The sequence below is a fragment of the Magnolia sinica genome, chromosome 2, assembly GCF_029962835.1.
Source record: "Magnolia sinica isolate HGM2019 chromosome 2, MsV1, whole genome shotgun sequence".
NCBI classification, from domain to species: Eukaryota; Viridiplantae; Streptophyta; class Magnoliopsida; order Magnoliales; family Magnoliaceae; genus Magnolia; species Magnolia sinica.
In genome coordinates this window covers 115,876,692-115,900,161 of record NC_080574.1, presented here as the reverse complement: position 1 = coordinate 115,900,161, position 23,470 = coordinate 115,876,692, and the positions used below count along the sequence as shown (strand labels likewise).

At 39.2% G+C, this 23,470-nt stretch overlaps 1 protein-coding gene across 3 annotated transcripts; it reads left to right on the top strand.

Annotated features, from left to right (window-relative positions):
* The first annotated feature begins 320 nt into the window (after positions 1 to 320).
* Positions 321 to 9,664, top strand: LOC131237437 (potassium channel AKT2). Of its 3 annotated transcripts, XM_058235193.1 has the most exons (11): positions 326 to 786; positions 1,669 to 1,887; positions 3,130 to 3,288; positions 3,413 to 3,470; positions 4,116 to 4,433; positions 4,684 to 4,923; positions 5,331 to 5,645; positions 6,825 to 7,010; positions 7,433 to 7,508; positions 7,826 to 8,410; positions 9,305 to 9,664. In XM_058235193.1, exons 1-11 carry the CDS (start codon positions 488 to 490, stop codon positions 9,454 to 9,456), a joined length of 2,607 nt encoding a protein of 868 aa, XP_058091176.1. In that variant the 5' UTR covers positions 326 to 487; the 3' UTR covers positions 9,457 to 9,664. The 3 variants fall into 3 exon arrangements, with proteins under 3 accessions (XP_058091178.1, XP_058091177.1, XP_058091176.1); XM_058235194.1 differs by lacking the exon at positions 4,684 to 4,923 and having other exon boundaries at positions 323 to 786; XM_058235195.1 differs by lacking the exons at positions 7,433 to 7,508; positions 9,305 to 9,664 and having other exon boundaries at positions 321 to 786; positions 7,826 to 7,967.
* The last annotated feature ends 13,806 nt before the right edge of the window (positions 9,665 to 23,470 follow it).

The window sequence follows — 23,470 nt, the reverse complement described above, 5'->3', positions numbered from 1 at the left end:
TGATCATGGGACATTCATTGAACGGTTTAAAACAAAAAACCAAATCCAATGGTCTAATTTAGACAAACCTGCAGTGTCCACAAATCGATTTCTCAATCAATCTGATTTTGGAACTGTGACATAGAGACCATTGGTTTAATTTTAGTTAATGCTTGTGTACACAATATCTAAGTGCCTGAGTATCAAGAATCAGATTCAGCCAGAGTATTAAATAACTTCCCCCAAAACAAGCCAAAGTATCTCAACCACAAAACAAACAGCATGCACTACCCAACCATTCTGTTTGTGGCCTTAATCGCAACCTCCAATCAATGCATTGATGCAATCTGGAGTGGACACTTCCATTCCTCTTTATCTCATGTAAGGACCACCATCCTGTAGTGGGCCAACCAGCATTATTTCAGGACCTTTCTTCCTCATTCCTTCATTCCTCTGGTAGCTGAGAAGTTCAAGAACTCTGTAAGAAAATTAAGAAATATCACTACTGATGTCTGCACTATACCATGACTGGGATTGTGGAGGTGTCCCAAAGACGAAGAGCTTCGACAAGTCAGGAATCGAACGAGATGGATACCTTGAATCGGACTCTGTGAGTGAATTCAGGATGAAGAACTCCAACCAGGGCCAGCGCAAGCCGGTCCTCGAGAGGGACGATGAGAACTCGGCCTCGCTTAATCTGCGTAACCTGTCGAAGCTTATCCTGCCGCCGTTGGGTGCGTCGAGCTTCAACCAGACCCAGATCAACTCCACTAGGAAAATCATCACCCCCATGGATTCAAGATACAGGTTTGGCTATTTATGAATGTATTTCGTATGTGTATACCGTATGGTTTGGAGTGTATTTGTACGTTTATGTGAATGATTGTGTAAAAGTTTCTTTGTGTGTGTTTGAATGCATGGGTTTGAGATTGCTTAGAGCTTCACGTGAGAGTTCCTGTAACACAAAGCTCTATGGGGATTACTGTAATGTCTGTTTGAAATCCACCCCGTTCATCAGTTTTTCAAGCTCATGTTAGAATTTGAACCGTAAAATGAGGCAGACCCAAGATTCAAATGGGCCACACCACAAGAAGCAGTGAGGATTGAACGGCCACAATTGAAACCTTCTTAGGGCCTACAGAAGTTTTGGGTCAGGCTGATATTTGTGATTTCCATTCATCCCAATGGGAATCACCTCATGAATGGTTTGGATGGCATATACACGTCATGGTGAATCTCAAGAAGGTTTCAATGGTGGGTGTTTCCATCTTACTGTTTTTTTGGTGGCGTGGCCCACTTGATTCTTAGACCTTCAATTTTGGGCTTCATCATAAAATGACTCAATGAAACTCATGGACGACGTGGATTTCACACAGACATCACAGTGGGCCCTACAAAGCTTTGGATTACAGGAATTACAAGAAACTCACGTCCAACAGAAATGGATCAAAACAAGTGATAAAAAATTATATGACATCTAAAATTTTGTGAATCTTTTAGCAAAAAAATGGTATTTTAATTTTGAATCAGTTAAATAAATTATTTATAGCACACCACCAAAAACAAATAAAATTGAAAAAATGATTTACTGGGCTTTGTGCTTGTGAAGAGAGAGATCTGCATATTAATGTATGTGTCAATGTATTTTTTATTTTTAATTTTTTATTTTTATTTTTATTTTTTTTTCAGGTGCTGGGAAACATTCATGGTGATTTTGGTATTCTACTCAGCATGGGTTTACCCATTTGAGGTTGCCTTCATGAATGCTTCACCCAAAGGAGGTCTCTACATTGCTGACAGCGTTGTCGACCTGTTTTTCACCATCGATATCGTTCTAACATTTTTCGTGGCTTACATCGACTCAAGAACTCAACTTCTAGTACATGATTCAAGGAAAATTGCAGTTAGGTTGGTTTCTCTTATCCTTTACATTTGCCTCTGATTACTAAAAAACTAATAATAAATTCTTATAATCTATTGTTCAAACATTATTATACTGTTGTTACATTGAAAATCAGTGTATAGGACTGTGTGGTCCACATAACCATTGATCTGAAACCGTAAAATCAATGGCTGACTTCTTCAGGACTAACACAAGCATCAAATTGATTAAATGATCTTCACCATCCAATCGAAGAGCTATGTTTTTTCGTATCATTTCGTGTAACTTCTCATAGCTAGTGGGACCCATACACCAAATTAACATGTGAAAATATTGGGGATAGAAACAGATCCTACACCAAATTGCAGTGCATACTTTATAAACATGATGATTACTCTTGAGAGAATAACATAAAAAAAAGAAAAAGAAAATATAAAGTGTGGTTTCTTAAATAATACATGGGCATGATGTCCCAGGCCATTGTGGTACACTAATTAAGATGATTAATGGGAAGTTAAGGCCCACAATAGACATCATTTCACAAATGGGAATTGTTAGAGTGAAAGATATGTATGTGTAGTTGTATATGTATGATTGATAGCTAGAGATTACATGCATGTATATCTATTTAGATCTCTACAGATCTACCTCTTCTATATATTCTCTTAATTCTCAATAAATAGATATAATATAATTTTCATAATGTAGTCTTTTCTAATTAACATGGTATTAGAGTTGTGTGGCACTGATACTAATCACCCATCTTCCCAATGCTCATCTCAGCCATAGATTGGCTCTCTATCCTTCTGCTTCAATTCCAACCTCCCTCATCTTGGTCCTCCTCTCCAGCAACAGAGAAACCCACCTTCAAACATCATCACCGCAGCCTACCATTGCCACTGATGATTCCATTTTTGGGCCTAACTGACCTTGAGAACCTTCTTCCTCTGCTCAAACAGCCATGTTCGGCACCACCGTTCAGAGTGGTATGGCGGCATGGCCACAGTATATTATCTTCTCAAACAGGAGAAAAGTAGATGCTCATAGAAATCCATTTCTTTTCCAAAGTTTTCTTTGTGTTCCCAAAGAGTCATATTGACAGAATCGACATTAATTTTTATGATCTTAGACAGGAAAAATCATATAATTTCGTGATATTTGGTGCAAACAAACATACCTTAATAGCCCCTTAAGGATTTTTGGTGAAACAAGATTTGTAAAGCGGACTCCAAATGATGATGATAGGTTTCTTGTGATTTTCGCTTCAGGTATCTGTCCACATGGTTCATCATGGATGTGGCTTCAACAATTCCATTTGAATCTCTAGGATACCTGTTTACTGGGAAGAACCGATCAGGTCTATCTTACAGTCTGTTGGGCATATTAAGACTCTGGCGTTTGAGGAAGGTTAAACAACTGTTTACAAGGTGATTTTACCTTTCAAGTTATTTGATTACTCTGTGGAAGAAAGGAAAGGCATTTCATCAGTAATAACTTCTTCTTCTTCTTCTTCTTCTTTTTTTTTTTTTTTTTTTTTTTGTATTATTGCAGAGTTGAAAAGGACATCAGATACAGCTATTTTTGGATAAGATGTGCTAGATTATTATCTGTAAGTGGACCAACATGTTAATGATTTTTTTTTAAAAAAAACTGATGTGAGGAAGGAATTTTCTGTGAGATGTCCTGATGTGGTCCTTCCTGAGGAGAGATTCAAGGGTTGATTTGCATCACACATGAAGATATGGCAAACTTGTGAGGAAGCTGGGCCATTAATTTTCAGGTGGGGCTCTATGGGGACATGCGATCGCCAGAAAATTAGGCTGATTTACTAATCATGTGGCCACTGAGTGGGCATGAATCTAGACCATTGGTCTTTCTTTATTCAACTATCCACTTGATAAGTGGACCATCCTGGTTTTGGGCCAGGGAATGATCATGGTGAGCCGCACCTGACGATTGGTCCAGATCTAGAATATATGTTGCACATCATGCTGCTACGAGAGTCTTATCTTTTACAGGCTGATCCGATCAATGCATCTGTCAAACCGGGACAGTTGATCACTTTCTTCCTTTTCTCCATACCCGTGTGGCCCACCTGATGACTGGACTAGACTGGTGTGCCACAGAGCATGCATACATGATCGTTCCACTAATGAACAGCACAGATCTCCCAAATAGGTTGCCACATTAGGATTGGGACCCTGATTTTCAACTAGACCTTCGCATTTCTTTAACTTGAGAACTGTTAATGCAGGTTACATTGTTTCTGGTTCACTGTGCTGCGTGCCTGTACTACTTGCTTGCCGATCGGTATCCACATCAAGGGCGGACATGGATTGGCTCTGTGATTCCAAACTTTAGAGAAGCAAACCTTTGGATCCGTTACATTTCCTCCCTTTACTGGTCCATCACCACCATGACAACCGTTGGTTATGGTGACCTCCATGCTGTGAACACTAGGGAGATGATCTTCAACATATTCTACATGCTCTTCAATCTAGGCCTCACCGCTTATCTCATTGGAAACATGACCAATCTGGTTGTTGAAGGGACCCGCCGCACAATGGAATTTGTAAGTTTCCAATCCTATAATCACATAACATGAAACAACTCTCGTTGAAGTTCTTATGATGTTCTATAAAGAACCATATTTGTTTGATGAATGTGGATCATTGGTGATTAAGAATCCACTTTCGTGCAACTGATCAAATGGCTATTGCAGCTTGTTGGTGGCCTACCAATGCCACAGACAATAGAGATGTTTTGGTGCACGTGATTCATGGAACTCATGCTTTCATTGGATCATGTGTCTTGCATTGCAGAGGAACAGCATACAGGCAGCTTCGAATTTTGTATGTCGAAATCATCTACCACCACGCTTGAAAGATCAGATATTGGCATACATGTGTCTGAGGTTCCGAGCGGAGAGCTTGAACCAGCAACACTTGATGGAGCAGCTGCCAAAATCAATCTGTAAAAGCATTTGCGAGCATCTCTTCCTACCAATTGTCGACCAGGTTTATCTGTTCAAAGACGTCTCAAGGGAAAATATCTTGCTTCTGGTGAGAATTTTCACTCTCTTCCAATGGAATTAATCTCCAAATCCCAATCAACAGTCTTACTGAAAATGACATCGAGGATTCCTCGCTTGGACTAGAATCTGTAGTGTGCTTAGCCCAGAATTGTTGCAACTCAATCACCATACATGTAAATGAATCAAGACCATCCAAATGCGGGCCCAATTGTTCAATCGCTAGTGACCATGGTGGACTCAAATTCAAAAGTTTAAATCAAATGATTAAGGTAGTCCACAATGGGACCCACGAATTGAACAGTTTGGAATGAGATTCGTGCATGCTCCATGAGTATGGCAGATGACTTACCACAATTTAGTAAATTGTTGCAATCGTGCACAATGTAGTGTGATCCAAATCTTGATATTGAGGATATTTACATGGATTTGGAGCAGGTTACAGAGATGAAAGCAGAGTATATCCCACCTCGGGAGGATGTTATAATGCACAACGAAGCGCCAGACAATGTTTACATCGTGGTGTCAGGCGAAGTAGAAATCATTGCCTGTGACATGGAGGCAGAAAGAGTGGTGGGAACCTTAAGAAGGAGAGATATCTTTGGAGAGATCAGCGCTCTCTGCAGAAAGCCTCAGCACTTTACATACCGAACGAAGACCTTGTGTCAGCTCCTGAGGTTGAAGAGCAGCACTCTTATAGAGGCAATGCAGGCAAATGAAGAGAACATAGTCATTCTCAAGAATTTCCTTCAGGTAAGGAATGTTGTACATCATTGGGAGGACTTATATGTTTGGATATGGGCCATTGTGGGGCTTTTTGGGAGCCGCAGAAGTAGAGCTGGGCATCGAGTCGAGTCGGACCGAGTTAGGGCTGACCCGACTCAATCCGCTTTTGAAATAGGCCTAACCCGAACTCGACTCGACTCTGTACCGAGTCCAGCATGCCTTAACCGATCTGAGTTCGTGTCTAGCCTAGACTAATCCATACCGAGTCGGTTCGAGTTGGCACCAATTTGGATCGAGAGATGAGGGAGGGAGGAAGTGGAGAGAGAGAGAGAGAGAGAGAGAGGGGGCGGAGGTGGGGATGGTGGTGGGTGGCTGCTGGGTTTGGAAGAGGAGGGAGGGGAGGGGAGAGAGAGAGGAGGGTGGTGGTGGTGGGTGGTTGCCGGGCTTGGAAGAGGAGGATCAATGAGGAGGGAGAGAGAGAGAGAGAGATTGAGATTGGGTCGGGGTTGTGGTCGGGTGCGGCGTATAGGGTTAAAGATACTTGAAAACTAGGATTTTATATATATATATATATATACCCGAATCCGAGTTGAGTCTGACTAGATCGAGTTACCTAGAACTCGACTCGGTTTGAGTTCGGATTGGGTGGATCTTACTCGGTTCGGACCGACCTACCCATTCAATTCGGTTCAAGTCGGGTCTAAACAAGTCGGACAAGTCGAGTTAGGCAAGTTGAGTCATCCTGTGCCCAGCTCTACGCAGAAGCAAACCCCGAATTCGAATCACACAACGAAAGATAAACGCAAACAAAGCAACATAGAGAACACATGATTTTACGTGAAACATGGCACAAAGCGATGAACAATGCATCATAAAAATGAAAGTACAAGATATTAGATGAACTTATAAATGTGAAAACCCAAGTTTCCTCACTTCCAAACCCTAAAAAGAAATCAGATTGGAAAACCCTAGTCATCCAATATTTGGTCTTCCTTTTAGTCGATTGCGGATTGTGCCACTGATTGATGGGCCATCCACCGTGTGGGTGGACAACCCATGGGCCCCGCTTGTACAAACTAAGGATGTGTGGATACCATCCAAAGTTAACAACCATATAATTCTTCCATCATCGGTATCATGTTATTATCAGTTAATCAAACAATGTAAAATGGTAGCAGATATCTTGAGCGGTTTTATATTTTGCAGCACCACAGAGAGCTGAAGGATCTAAGCATTGAGGATTTGTTAATGAAGAGCAGAGAACATGATGACCTGATCATACCACAGAATCTCTTGACCGTCGCTGCTACTGGTAACAGTGCTTTTCTAGAAGAGCTTCTTAGAGAAGGCATGGTTCCGAATATTAGGGACTCCGAAGGAAGAACACCATTGGTATGTTTCCAGTTATTTAAATGATAAGAAAGAGAGAAGAATTTTTCATTACCTAGAATGTTACTGCAAATCCATTGGTCCCCACTGTTAACGTGCCATGGCCCAAAAATCAGATGGCTAAACCCATGAGCCCAAATGTTTTCTAGAAAATGAACAGCTAAAAGGAGTGAGTTGGTAGTCCACTTTCAATATATACGAGTAGCTCACCTGAAGAGAAAAGTGGATTGATTTTTGGGCCAGGCTATAATAGCGGAGTCCATCTGATGAACAGCCCAGATCCTGCACATGTGTGCCACATTGTCCTGTGTGTGACATCTGCAGTTTGGGGATTGCAAATGCACATCCCCTAGTAGCATTCATCTCTCAACTTCAAAGAATCACAGATTTTCTGTAACTAACTAGTGCAATCTTCTGGCCATCAGCACATTGCAGCATCCAAAGGGTACAAAGAATGTGTTTTGATTCTACTCAAGCATGACTGCAACATAAATATACAAGGTAATCATATTTAAAGTGGTATTAAACAATCCTTGAACAAAAGAAATGACATTTTCTTGACCTGGCAATGGAAAAAGCGGGACCATCTTTGTTAATAGGGTAGGCCCCATCATGGGATGGCCATTCCATTATATCTCTCCCTTATCGGATGATTCTAATCATCCCATGAAAATTGACAACTATGGCCAATGATCTACATTAAGTGGTAAATATTCGGATCACCGAAAGTCCATTGGCGTGGTGAGAAAGTACTTGATCAAACACATTTGCTTGCCAGTCCTGTTTTCTATTTCTCTTGATCTTTCTACTAAATGCAGATGTGAATGGAAACACTCCCTTATGGGATGCTCTCTCTGCGGAACACCACTCCATCTTTAGGGTCTTGTATCATCACGCATTGGTCTCAAATCCCAACATAAATGGAGATCTTCTCTGCCTCGCGGCAAAGAGAAACGATCATTCTACAATGAAAGAGCTTCTTAAACATGGACTAGACATTGACTCGAAGAATGCCCAAGGATTAACTGCCCTGCAAATTGCAGTGGCCGAAAATCACATAGATATGGTGAACTTCTTGGTCATGAATGGTGCCAGCATAGACTACATAAATGTAAGCATGAAGACAGCGAGTGATACAGATGGAGGAGGACTGCCACTTGATGTTCTTGAAGAAATTGTGCAAAAACGTAAAGTGGGTCATCGAATTACAGTTATAGAAACTCCTGGAGAGCAGCTACGAGTGTCCTCAAAGCAAGAACAAGCATCCAACAGCGGTAAAAATGGTGGGTTGTGTATGAGAGTGAACTTATATAGAAGCCATCCCCTGCTAAGGGACCCTTTCTCAGAAGCTGGCAAGTTGATAAGGTTACCAAGCTCCATGGAAGAGCTTAAGAACATAGCAGGTATGCTTTCCCCTTTTATCTACCATGCATTTGAGTAAAAAAAACAGTGGTAAAAATATTCATGCTGTTTTTGCATCCTCAATTGAGTTGAATTTCATTCATGCAATGCAATAAAGAGTAAATGAGCAAAGTGGCTTAGGCCAACTCCATTCCTAATGTGGGGAAGCCCTCAAGAATTGCAAATACTGTTGTTTCAAGTGCAAGTTCAAATAGAAAGCATTGCAATTATGTGTTTGGTAGCTGTTATAAATTAAAATGGTGACATCTCCACTTTTTTTCTATTTCCCTTGTAATACTAGAATGAACTGCAATTTAATTTAACTGAGTATCCAAACGCACCCTTAGGCTTCATCGTAACTATAGTTTGTAAATGGATGATATGACTTTTTTCCAACTCACTTAGTGCCTTTTTTTAAAATTTGTTTATACATACATGCATACATTCATACATATTATATATATGTATGTTCATTTTGGTGCTTGCTCAGGACACCATACCCTTTTGTATATACTCATAAAATGGGTTAGGGAGTCATTTGCTCCTAACACAACATTTTCCCCAAATTCTCTTCTCCCTTCTTCATGGTATTAGAGCTAGGGTTTCCCTAACCTTAGTTCTCCTCCCTTCCCTTCTTTCCTTCTTCTTCCTTTCTTCTTCTCTCTCTTTTCTTTATGTGTGTTCATCTCTCTCTCTCTCTCTCTCTCTCTCTCTCTCTCTCTCTCTCTATATATATATATATATATATATATATATATGCCTATATCATGTAGTCGTAGTTTACCAATATTTACTTTACTGAATTGGCTGGTATATGACTAACACTAACTGTTCTGATTGATTAGAATACAAAGGGTTTTGAGGTGTAACTTTATTATTTTTTCTTTTTTCTACAGGGGAAAAGTTTGGATTTGACGCAAGCAATACAGTTGTGGTGAATGAGGAAGGGTCAGATGTCGACTCGATCGAAGTGATTAGAGATAATGACAAGCTATTTATAATTAAGGATGAAGATTTCGCTAGATTTTGTGCCAAAATATATAACTAAAGATACTCTTTTTAGACATCACCATAATGATTAGAGATAACGACACGATCTTTTGAATTTTCTCTGCTCAATACAGAAGAAGGGGACACTACTATTTATCATGTCTCCTCTCATACAAATATTTGTACGTGTCCTTCTCATATATAAACGGGTGATGTAACAATACAAGGTGGAAATTGTTCATACTAGAAATCATTTTTCTTTTTTAGATGATTCAAAGTGGCAACAGAAATCCTTTGAGAAACAAGAGAGTATTGAGAGGAACTTATTGAGAGAGCTGTGTATTTTTGTGTTTAGAGGTTTACTTATAATGCGATGGACAAACTTAAATTAGAAATCTTGCACAGAGCCATTCTCATAAGGGAATGGTTACTTGTATGATTTATGGAGTCGAAACAAAGTGAAAATGTCTGCTAAACAAATGAAGATGCAAAGCAGCGAATGGAAGACCTGAGTTGAGCACATTAGAAACTAAATCAAAATGATCTTTATAATCACATTAGGTGTGGTAAGAATCAAAATGTGTTATGTGGAAATTAGGAGTTCTTCAATAAGAATAAATCCTGTTTGCTAATCTTCGAGAATTGAGTTACCAAATCTCAATTAAGGGGTCATAGGCATTTCCATTTTCTGTATTTTTTGAAAAAAATAAAATGCTAGAGCAGAAAGCATGCCAAAATTAGAATGAGTCCATGAGTGAGGATAATGCGAAGAAGTTTGTAATTTTTAGTTTCATAACAGAATATGGATGGTATAGTGTTGAAAATTCTCTCATTTATCGATATTTGGATGTAAGAAATTTTAAGGGCCTAAAGAATTTGTTTTTATGAAACCCAAAAAAAAAAAAAAAAAAGGAACTGAGAATAAGAATATGCTCGCCATCATCTACTGGGAATGGAATTCTATGGAATCCAGAAACTGCATTTGGTTTTGGTAAAGAATTGTCAAGAATTATATTGTGCATATTCACAGGAGAGGAAATTCATGAATATGACCGTTGGCAGGGTATTCATTACCTTGAAATTTGCAGGCTAGATTTCCAAATTTCAAAACATCTCTTTTGGTGGAAATGGATCCAACAAGAAACCAATTTCAAGTATTTTTAGGGGCTTAGATGCAAGAATTTGCATTTAATGATGGATTTTATTTCCATGGGGGCTACCTTTCAACACACCCAAACAACTCAAAATGTGATATAGAAAATGCACGTGGTATTTGTAATGAAATTAATGAATAGATTGAGATGAGCATCCTTTTTATTCTTTTCAAAAGTTTTCATGGTATTAGAGATCTATCTTGGTGCTCATCGTCATAAGCATCCACATTACTATAGACAATGAGCTATGCACTCTCCCAGATTTAAAGAGAATGCAATACAGTGGCCTGTCTGGCAAGTTATGGAGTGGGCAAGGAGGAAATAGATCATTTTGGAATGGTGGGTAGGTCCCGCGCTATTTTACATTAGATTAGCTCCGAGTGGGTTTCCCTTTTTTAAAAATGTAAATACATCATTCCCTCTTCAAATTAGAAACCCTTAGAGAAATAGAGATTAATTGAGATAGGTATAAAATATTGAGGTCAGATCTACCAATCACGAGTATAAGTTAAGTTTATCCTACAAAAATTATTCGAAAGCAGATGGACCACAGCAGAATCATCCCAACCCCTCATCAATTTTGACAAGTGTATTTTTTGTCAATATGGAAATAACAGAAGCTACTCGCAATGAAACACAACAAAACATTTACAAATTATATTGTCCCTTTGCAATTAAAAAATTAACGGTTTTCCATTCGTATTTGGATTTGCCTTTTGAAGATTGAAATGGGGCCGCTTTTATTAACATTAGTGATTGATACCAGCAATCCTTTTTCTCGTGTACTTCTTATTCATTGGTGCAAAAATTAGGCTATTTTAAATAGTATATGTGACATTGAAAGTACGAACATTTAATTATGTCTGGACTATTAAAAACAACTTAGCCAGTATGGTCCACCTGATCATTATATCTGCCTGATAATTTTAGAATTTTCAAAATATATTGTTTACATATTAATGGTTTGAAGAAAAGAATGCAATGTCACATGTGGGAGTGTGGATGGTGTCGGCCTGTAATCAGATAGAATGAGTTTGGTTAGGCACGGGATCCGCCGATAACAGTGCAGCCCTAACTGTGGTCCACCTTAATGTGCGTACTCTAAATCCTCATTGTCCTTTCGTTTCTACAGGTCATTTTAGGACATGAAATGAAAAATCAACCTAATCCAAATCTTAAATGGACCATAAACAGTGAAGATTGAGCGCTCTACCATTAAATTTTTTGGAAAGGGTTAGATTAATATTTGTGGAGCTTTTACTTGTAATTCAATCCATGGATAAGGTCCGTAAGGCTGTAAGTAGGGAAAAAAACACAATTATCAGCTTATTCCTAAACCTTTGTGGCCCAATAATGGTTAATTATCATTGTTTTCCATGATATGGCCTACCTCGTAATTGGATTTTCCTGACTTTTGGGTAGTAGAAGATGAGGTAGAAAAATGAATTGACAACATAGATACAGAAATATATACATTAAGATGGGCTCCACTGTAATGGCCACACTGGCTTTAAAACATGACTAACTTCACGTAAGTGGCTTGTTTACATATGAACACACTACAATGGACGTACAATCATAAACTTTGAGGGATAGACCATGATTTATGTATTTCATCCAGTCCGTCCATCCATTTTAGCATAAATTTTTAAAGATCTTATGAACAGGTTGGGTGACAAATAAACATCACTGTGGATCTTATTAAACTTCCAATGGTGGAATTCATTATTCCCACTGTTTCCTAGGGTGGGGTCCACTTGAGCTTTGGATATACTTAAATTTTGGGCTCAACCACTAAAATGAGCAGAAAATAAAAAAAATAGATGGACGGCATGGATAAAACACACTTCATGATGGGGCCTACAGAGAGTGATGAACATGTAAGAAAATGCCTCTGCAGACTGACATTCAAAAGCACTGCATAAGGACGGTTTAAAAGCACAACATCAGGTCCTCAAAGTGTCATGTGCCGTGAAAAATGGGAGTGGGCCACCTTCATGTATGTGTAAAATCCACCTGGACTATTTGGCCCACCGCAGATGTACGTTGTGGATGACTTCACCCACCATGATTTTTTTTTTTCCATCCTTCGCATGATGTCACACTGACTTAGCTGAGCAGAAAACACAGAAGACCACGCTACAGACAGTGTGCAACTGTCCAACAACTGGTCCACTCTGTGGGACCCACCGTGATGTATGTGTTCATCGACACCGTCTATCTTCTTTACAAGATCATTATAGGCCATTGACAAAAAAATAAGGTACATCCGATTCTCAGATGGGTCGCACCAAAGGAAACAGTAGGAATGATGCCTACTATTGAAATCTCCTTGGGCCGACTATGATGTTGATTTTCCATCACAATCAGGGTCCTGGGAACACATGCATGGTTCCCATCGTCCTGTACATGCTACACCCAGGTGGCTCAGCCAAACTGAGCTCCAAAAATACCAATGAGCCTTGGTAGGCCAAACCACATCAAGGCATCTCCAATTATCAATGGTTTGGCATGTAGGGGCTGGGCCCATATGATTTTCATTTTCCAACATATCCAGGGACTGTGGGACTAACCTTGTGGGTGAGATGTCCAAATGGCTCGTACAATTCAGCCACAAAATGGGCCACGGTCCCTTGTGGACCAAACCACATGAAACAATAGTTGTTGATTATTAAAAACCTTTTATGTGCCAAACAAGTTTTAGATGAAACTGACATTTGTTTTTCCTTTCAATCAGATCAGTATGAACATATCAATAGGTTGGATGTTCAATAGATGTAATGGTGGACACTAACAAGTATTTAATAGTGAGCGTTTAATGATCATTGTTTCTGATGTTGAGGCCCACCTGAAATTTGTATATATTTCATTTTAAATTTGTATATATTTCATTTTTGGGACCGTATATTAAAATGAGCTATTAAAAAATATGGATAGCTAGGATATATGAATGACATATCGAGGTGGGCCCTATGGTCAGGGTCTCACTCACATCATTGGTTCTAGGGTTGCAACCAGGTCTCAGTTAATCCGCACAACAGTGGCTATTGAACGATCACCGTTAGAAATTCCCCAGGCCCAATGTAAGAAAATCTAAGCAATTGATAAGGTAAAAAAGAGATAAGAGAAGGGAAAAAAAAAAACAAATATCAGCTTGATCCAAAACTTCTTGTGTCTACAAAGACTTTTAAATTTTAAATAATCACTTTTTGCAGGGTTGTGCTTACAGGAGATTTGGATATGATTAATTTTTTGCATAACGTCGTGAAATGAACTGAGAAAGTGGATGAGCGGCGTGGATATATAGTATATTTAGATAGGTGGGACCCACACGGTAAGTGTAACACACACTAATGTGTTATCCGAGTAACAGTTAATCTGCTCCTTATATGGGATCATTTGGAATGATACGTGTGGCGCTGCATGTTGTTTGTGACAAATCCACACCTTCCCATCTGATTTGTGAATTCTTTTTAAGACAAGCCAAAAAAAAAACAAAGGCAAACACAAAACTCAGGTAAGTCACATGAGAAGGAAATTTGGGGAAAGAAATAGCTACAGTTGAAAACTTCCTCCACTTCTTTTCGAGCCTCCAACGGGAACCATTCAGGATAAAATTTATCTGAAAATTCTATCATTTTCTGAGTAAACTCCACACCAATTTTCAGCCAAATCGGAAAAAGTTAAGCTCACGTCAAACCACTTCATACCATGTCACCGCTTTGGAGGTGAATCAGCGTTAACTAAGTTTTCATGCCTCAAATGGACCCCATCCAGACTCAAATTTTACCTGCACGCCTAAGATGGTCCGAGTAAGTTCCACACTAGTATCGAGCTGAATCGGACAAAGAAAATGCCGCATCAGACCACTTCACCCTACTTAACTCCTCCAAGCCTTATTAGAGTGATCTCGATTTCACCACGTCAGACTGGCCCAATCTAGGATGAAATTTCTCCAGCAAGCCTGTCCGCTTATGAATAAGCTCCACACCAATTTTGAGGCAAATCAGAAGAAGTTAAGCTCACATCACGCGACTTCATATCACTTTAACACTCTTGAGCCAAAGTAGTGTGAACTCGGTTTCCACGCCTCAAATGGATCCCATCTAGGCCAAAATTTTACCGGCATGCCTAAGATAGCCCGAGTAAGTTTCACACTAGTATTTAGCCGAATCAGGCAAATATAATGTCGCGTCATACCACTTCACCCCACTTAGCTCATCACGAGCCTAATTAGAGTGAGATTGGTTTTACTTCCTCCGAATACGGACCCAATCCATGACCAAATTTCTTTGGCACGACTGTCAAGTTCTGATTAAGTTCCATACCAATTTTGAGCCGAATTGGAATAAGTTAAGCTCATATTAAATTACTTCACCCCCCCTAAGCTAGATTGGGACGAATTGAGTTTCGGTGCCTTAAACTTGCCCCATCTAAGTTAATCTTTATATTTTCCCTTCATCCAGGTCTTCTTGACCTCATCAAAGGGGTGGGATTTAATTATAGGAAACATTCTGGTCAACATTAATTAGGCCCAATAATGTTTTTAGAGAGTTTAATCACCAATGTTTCCTATACAATGGTCCACTTGAGATTTGGATCTGACTCATTTTTTAGATAATATCCTAAAATGATCTAGACAAAAGGATGGATGGCATGGATCACATATAACATGGTGGTACACAATGATCACATTCTTGTACAAAACAATTTGCATCACTGCAGGTGGGGAGGTTTGTGAGGATCCCTACCTCCAAGTTAAACCATAATTGTGGGGCCCACTAGGATGTATGTGACATACATCCACAATGTCAATAAATTTTTATAAGGTCACAAAGACCTGGATGAATAGACCACAAGAGTATCAGCTTCATCCAAACATTGTGTTGCCCATAGAAAAAGATTTTTAATGGTCATTACCCACGGTTTCCAGTTATGTGGTTCAACTGATATTTGGATATGCTTAAGTTAGTTTTTTGGATCAAGTCCTAAATTGACATGGTAAAATGGTCCGACGGCATTGATGTAATATAAAATAATCAAGATGGGCAATGAGTGGGGAGTGTTACACCAACAACCATGTTACACAGGTGACACTTCACAAAGTTGTCATTAGAGTTGGGCATCGGACCGAGTTGACTCGGATTGGGTCCAACCCGAATCGGACCGAGTTTTGCATGGCCTGATTCGAACTCAGTCCGATCCGAGACCGAGTCAAGGTCATCTGACTCGATCCGATCCTAGGTCATGATGGTTGTAACCGATCTGAGTCCGACTCAGTCAGGAAAACCGAGTCGGATCAGATTTGACCAGGTTCGGATCGGTTGAAAATCAGATGATAAAAAGGTTCAAAGTTTCCTATGTTAAAAGGACTTACTGAGGGAGATATCCACTCAGATCACAAAAAGCAGCACCAACAAACTCGCTCAGGCACGGAGCAGCTTCAATGGCCGGAGAATCCTCTTGTAAGTGAACAAAAATGCTTCAAAACACTCATAAATATGATTTTTCTTTGATTTTCTCTTCGCTTCGTATTAGTTTTATTTCCTTAGGAAGCGGTTCCATTTTCTTCTTCTTTGCTAGACTTCGCTTCTTGGTTAGGGTCTTTAATACTTTTCAGGCATTTCTTGATTCTTCATTCAATAGATTTAATATTTTTCATCTTTCTTTATCTGCAACCCTTAAATTTCGGTTGGTGTCCGAGGCTGTTTCCAAGGAATCATGACATTTTAGGTATTTTCCTGTTATTTTGTGATTTGGGCTTCTCTTTCCCTCTCAGGGATTTTCACCTTCTCTAGCGATTTTTTTTAGAGGTTTTATGACTCTCTGCATTTAGGTTCTTACTCTGACATATTTATGAAAATTTCTTGGCTTCTTTGAAGGAATGGCGAGATTTCTACTTCAAGATCTCTGGAATATTCTTCGATGATGAAGAGTGATTATTTGATGGGATCTTGCCTATAGATTCTCTGAGAGAAATGGTGGGATCGTTTGTTGCTTTGAGATCTACGGTCTGGGTCTGTTCGGTTCGGTGCGGGTCCATTCGGTTTGGGTATCCGGGTCAGATCGGTCCGGACAGATGTCTATCCAGACCCGATCCGAAAAAGAACAGATCTGGAAATCCCAACCTGATCAGGCCCGATCTTGGCCGTCGGTTCTGTTCGGAACGGGCCAGATCGGGTCAGAAATGCCCACCTCTAGTTGTCATATCATTGTGAAATACATAAGTATGGCCTGCTATTATAATCAGGATGATCCTATTCGGGGACTATGGAAGCACACAGAGATGAATCAAGCAAAGTATTCCAATCGCACAATCAACTCCAATCACAAAAGAAAAATAGGATTTAACATGGAAAAATCCTTGCGGGAAAAAACCACACATAAAGTGGCAATAATGCACTATGAAGACAAAAAATTACAAGAGATATAGATTACCTTAATCGAATAAACCTCGAATCTTTCCAAGCTATGCCCTTGAAAACCTAGAACGAATTAGAAAGCTCTCAATACTCCTAAATAGGGGTGCACATTTAACCGGTAGAACCGTGGAACCGGACAGGAACTGACTAAACGGTCCGGTTTGGTCTAGTTCTAGAGTGCACCGGTTCTGGTTCTGGTTCCAAAAATCAAAGAACCGGTGACAACGGTTCGGTTCTTGGTTTGGGGGTATGTAGAACCGAACCGAACGGTGAACCGATCTGTAGAACTAAACCGTGGATCCGATTCGTAGAACCGAACCGTGGAACCGAACCATGGAACCAAACAGATGTATTTTAGCACACCTTATAATTATTTTCTTTAGAATAATTATTTTTGTAAATGTATTTTTACACACCTTATACAATATCTAAACCATTCATCAAATGGACCACAACGTGGATGGACATGGGCTTGCAATTGGGCTGGATTATAAAAAGCCCAGAACCGTGGAACCGATCCGGAACCGAACTGGTTTTAATGGTTCTGTTCCGGTTCGGTTCTAGGATGCCAACGGTCCGGTTCCGGTTCTGAATTTCGTAGAACCGTTAGGAATGGTTCGGTTCCGGTTTCACCCCAGAACTGGATCAAACCGAACCGTGTGCACCCCTACTTCTAAATCCTGATTATACTCATATATATAGCCTCTACGAGAATCACAATCAAAATCGAAAACAAATCTCGCACTTGCACAATTCTGCGTATACTCTCGATAGCACTTCGATGGCATTGACAAATCGTTAATGGCATCAAAAGCCTTTGATGGCATCGAGAATGCATCAAAATGTTCCAGTAAGAAAATATGAATTTTTTAGATTTTTTTCGATGGCATCGACGACATGTCAATGGCATCGAGTAGGACACCACAAAGTGTCCAGCAACCAACATGAGATTTTGAATTTTCTCAATGGGATCGAGCAGTTGCTGATGGCATCAACAGACTTGTTGTTGGAAGATTTGAGACATCAACAATAGATATGTGTTACCTATTTAAATATACAGATCATATTGTAATATTTTTATAAAAATGAGACCGATATAATCATCAAGTGGACCACACTGGACAAATTTCTTTTAATGGTCAAGAAATTATTCACTTTTCACACTTCCTATGGCCCACCTACTACTTATATCAGCCTCCTTTTTCTGCCCACGATCAAGAAGGACGCGAGCAAGGATATTGATGGTGTTGATAACTAAATTTAATTAAGGTGGGCCTCATTTCACGGTTCAAGATACCCACCAAAATCTAGTGGCATAATTGTAATAAATATAAAGATTGGGAGTATCTTTTATTGAGTAATTTTATTTTGAAAATACAAGAATACTCTTTTACAAAAAGAGCTTAACTTGCAACCATGAGTAGTGGATCTGGCCTCATAAAGATTATCCCTCTCTCAGTTACTCCTCATCTCAACTAGTCCTCAAAAACTCTCTGATTCCTCTCGGTGGAATATGTGCTCATGCATTACACAAGAGAGAAAATATAGAAGAAATGAAAATTTTTAATTGTCAATAAAGCTTTCATCATAAAATCTGAACCCTTAATCATATCATGTGGCTATGCTAACCATGAATTAGAGCGGTTGATAAGCTCTGTCTAACTCCTACGGTGATTTGGCCAATCACTGTATGAGGATCATCCATCTTTGGATAAAGGTCCATCCAAATATTGTAAATACCTTTTGATCATGTAGGATAACCCATTAAGTCCTTTAGTGACCCTTTCTCAAGAACATATTATATATTTCTCTCATTAGAAATGCACAGCATGGTGGTGTTCTCCCACACTTTTAAAAAAATGAAAAATCAATGTGACTCTTAATGCCCAAAAATTCAAACGACATAGTATACCACAACATCTTTAGTTACAAAAGTGTAGTCCATTTCCACATTTATCTCAACAAGATGAAGGTCAAGAAAATATAGGTCTCATTAGACCAATTTCGAGAATTGATGTTTGATTGGACCAATCTTGAAGGTCTGATTTAAGTGAATTCAAAGATGAACAGTTTTATAAGCTTGATTTAGATGAAGAATAGACTGATTTAACCAAGTTTGACTATCAGAGGTTTGCTTGAACTGATTTTGAAAATGAGAGGTTTGATAATCCAAATTTCAAAGAATAGAGATAGAATGGATTGACTTTGAAGATCCATAGTCTGATCGTGACTAATTTCATAGATGAGCAGTCTGATAAACCCAGTTTTGACTGTCAAACTTCTTATTGGACTTATTTACATCCAGATACACCCAATATCATTTTGTAACGAGGTGTATCTACGTGTATCTAGGTGTCAATCAATCCAACTAGACCTTTCGACTTTGAAATCAACCTCATCAAACTGATCACCTTCAAAATCAATCTAGTCAGATTATTGATCTTCAAAATCAATCATTCACACTAATCATTGAAATTAGGCTTGCAAGACAGCTCATCTTAGAAATAGATTAAATCAGACTAGTCATATTCAAGATCGCTACTATTCATGTTACGACACATCTTGCTAAAAGTAAAGAAACACGTAAGTTGTTTCAGTAAAGAAAAATAAGGTTTATATTTAGGGGTGAAACTTGGTTTGGGTTAATTAAAACCTGATTGGCCTGGCATGAACTTAGAATAGGTTGGGTTAAAGTTGAGTTTAGTTTAGACTTAAAATCCTCATCCCAATTCTAAATTCATCTAGACTTGGTTTGAGGCTTCGGGCAATCCAAACCTGACCCTAACCCTGACCCTGACCCTGACCCTACACAAAGTATTGTAAACACCCTACTTAATGATGCAGGGATGAATGTGATGAGGTCAATCACCGTCTTCCTCAAGGATAACTATTCTAAATCCATGGAGCTTCTTTGGACTCCTCACAAAGACTTCTTGAATCCATGAGCAAAAAAAAAAAAATAGAAATAAATTCTAGAAAAATCGTAATTTGATTAATGAATGAAATAAATGAGTTCACAACCCTTTAAATAGGGATACTAAGCAATGGGAGAAATTTCAAAATCAAACTACAACTAAAACTCCTAGAATTCGCAACTTACTATAAATGGTCATGATATCTACTAGTGCGCAAAGTTTTCCCTCAAAAATACAATGTGTCCTATTTGGCTTACCATGTTGTTCTCCTAATTATTCTAAGCACTTTTCAAGTTGGGCGTAACTCCTAAAGTCCAACAGAGGAAGAGTTATAATCAAACTAAAACCTACTATTTATAGTAAAAATGGAATTATAATAGGGAAACGACCATCAATCTGATGGTATTTTACAAATCCGGCTTGCACAACCCCATGTAGCGGTTGGGTGGCTAAAGTAGCTCGTTCTACCTCAAAATCATATATTTTACGTCTGATAATTCATTCTGGATTATAAGATACACCTGATTTAAGATTTGACGGTCCGGATCACTTCTATCGTCGACTGAGCCTTTTATGGGCCATCTTGGCCATGAAAATGTCCACGACCCGCTCTACATCACTTAAAGGTTAAAGTATCCATCAAATGAGACCTAACTTAATCTAGAGTCTGGGTGATAGTGAATCATCTTCTTTCATATATATATATATATATAATTAGTAATTATTTTCTATATATAAATTGTATATATTTATAAAAATTCATTTGTAGCTAAAGCAATATAAAAGAGAATTCAAACATTCTCATGTTAGTTAAGCTAGCTTGGCTTAGACCGAGTAAGACTGAAACTGTAGCCCTAGGTGGTTAGATAAGAAAATTTCAGCCTCGGCCGTACAGCTGCCAATATGAATAGTAGACTGACCTGATTGGTGGGCCAGGATATCAACATGGTGGCTCCCCTATGATGGATTCAAATAACACGTGCCACTATATAAGAGCAACACGTTCACAACGTGAAGATCCAGAATCTTATATCTTACGTCAGAGGCTCAATTATCCAAGTACGGCTAGCTGATGACAGAATAATTGGCGAGAATAAGATCACTAAGGCAATGATATGCACGTTATTAAGAGCTTCTTAGTTGGTTTTAAGTAGGGCCCATGGCCTAGTTATCTAGAGAATCGTCTCGTAGGCCCCACACGAGATGGTCCATGCCTTAAAAGTCTGTTTGACAGGACGATCCTGTCCTTTCAGTTTGTGCCCTGCAAAATAGAGAGTCCTGAACAGTTACAACGTTAGTCCCCATTCAAATGAAAAAGGCCCATATATGATCAATGGATAGGATCTTCCAGTCCTCATGGCCACTGATGGATGAAACTTGCTCGAGATATAAATTACCTGGCCCCACTTGCTCAATTTAGAAACTAAACTGACGGATAGGATGCAATGCTGGCACTTGACACTGCAAAATAGTTACTGGTCGATCGGCATCATTTCATGTGGCTAAGATGAAGAGAAAAACAATGATACTCTGGCGTAATGTCATAGTCTGCATGCATGCATGCAGTCGGGAGTTTTTCACCTGGCACACTCATATATAATTCAGGCTAAACCGTCCAACTTGTGGGCCCATGTTAGATCGAAAATGCTGGGATGACTTGCGTAGGCATTGGGGGATGACTTGCGTTGATGTAGAGGAAGCAACTTCGTGTGGATGAGATCCACCCCATCCATCAGGTGGACCATCATGTGCTTGGACCAGGACCTAAAAGCTAGGACTATTAATATCTCAGGTGGGCTACATCACGTACACGAACGGTTGAGATGGGAATCCCACCATTAAAATAGTCTAAATTGTGTGTGGGATCCACCTAGGTGTGTATTTGGCAACAAATCTACTCATCTGAAGCCCCACACAATGATAAATGGATGCCCCCCCAAAAAATAGGACATTCCACCGCACATGGGCTGCAATGCATGAATTTAGAGGTTTTAGGCATGATTTTATACCTCTTCGTGTGGTGTGGCCCAGTTAATTCTTGGGTTGGACTTATTCTTAAGATTGAAGGTGAAAATGTGACAGCACACCTTATTGACGAGCTCGATTTGATACCTCCCTCGTGAAGTGCTCATAGATCAAGTCAACTCTTCTTATGGATATGCCTACAGGCCATCATCTTCTATGTTAGATGTGACCCATGCGGTTTACTTGAGAATAACCACTAGTGAGTCAATCCTGATTAGATATTCCTTTAGCGACTGTCTTCTCTCAAAATTCAAATTCAAACAAGAAAAAAGAATAAGATAAGTCAAGAAATTAAGATCAAATGACTTAATTATTGTATTAAAAAATATAGTAGCTTATACGTGATAGCTATGCCTATGCTAGTAAGATCTTTCAACTCCTCGATAGCCATTTCCTGCGCACTTGAACCTTGTTATTAAGGTTTGGAGGACCCTGTTTTCCATAATCTTAAAATCTTTGATCTTTTCACCATATTCCTTCATCTCATTTACAAGGGCCAATGTTTGCTTGTAATAGTAAACAAATAGATTACCATTTTCACTGTTGTGGTTTGCTTTAGAGCCTTATCTTTTCTAAACTTTTCCACTAAAAAATAGAAATTTAAAAAAATAGCACAGGTTTGCTTGGTGGTTCCAATCTTCTACATGGTGGCCCCCTTATGATGAATTCAGGTAACATGTGCCACTATATAATAACAACACGTGTTTCAAAATCCTGCATGAAATCAAAATGAATATCCAGAATCATGCATCTGACCTCAGAGACTCAATTATCTAAGTACAACTAAGTGACAGAATAGTTATATGGAGAGAAATCATAAGATCTTTAAGGCAATGATATGCACATTATTAAGGCCTTCTTAGTCGGTATAAGTATGGCCCATGGCTGAGTTATCTAGACAATCGCCTTTTGGGCCCTACAGTGGACGGTCTATGCCTCAAAAGTCTCTTTGACAGAACAACCCTGTCCTTTTCAGTTTGTAGTTGATAAGAGAAATACAACATTGGTGCTATTCAACTGAAAAAGTCCCTTGATGGGTGGATAGGATCTTACAATTAGGGAGATTGCAAGGCATGGTCCATGATGGGTCTAATAGACCATTGGCCTAGATAATTAAACCATGGGACCCACTCACTCAGTTTGGGAATTCAACTGACGCATAAGGTGCAAGGAGGCTGCTTTGGCACTCTACAAAATAGTTACTTGTCGGCATCGATTCAGAGGGAACAGATTAGCTGTGGCCCTTACCCATGGGCCCACCTTGATGTATGTATCTTATATCCACGCTGTCCATACTTTACGTTTTTTTATTTTTATTGTTGTTTTATGGCATGAACCCAAAAATAAAGCAGATCCAAATCTTAGGCGGACCATAGCATATGAAACAGTGGTGATTGACCATTAAAACTTATTGTTTTGGATCAAGCTGATATTTGTTTTTACCTTCATGTAGGTTTGTGCAACCTTATAAACAGGTTGGATGGCTAATGAACATTACAGTGGGTCACCTTATCAGATTTGGGGAGATGTTGATGTAGAGCGGGTCGCGGACAGTT

Coding starts and splice junctions, on each gene's coding strand:
- LOC131237437 (XM_058235193.1), top strand. CDS start 488: ATGTCTGCACTATACCATGACTGGGATTGTGGAGGTGTCCCAAAGACG. Junction 5,646..6,824: donor TTCTCAAGAATTTCCTTCAG/GTAAGGAATGTT, acceptor TATATTTTGCAG/CACCACAGAGAGCTGAAGGA. Junction 8,411..9,304: donor AGAGCTTAAGAACATAGCAG/GTATGCTTTCCC, acceptor TTTTTTCTACAG/GGGAAAAGTTTGGATTTGAC.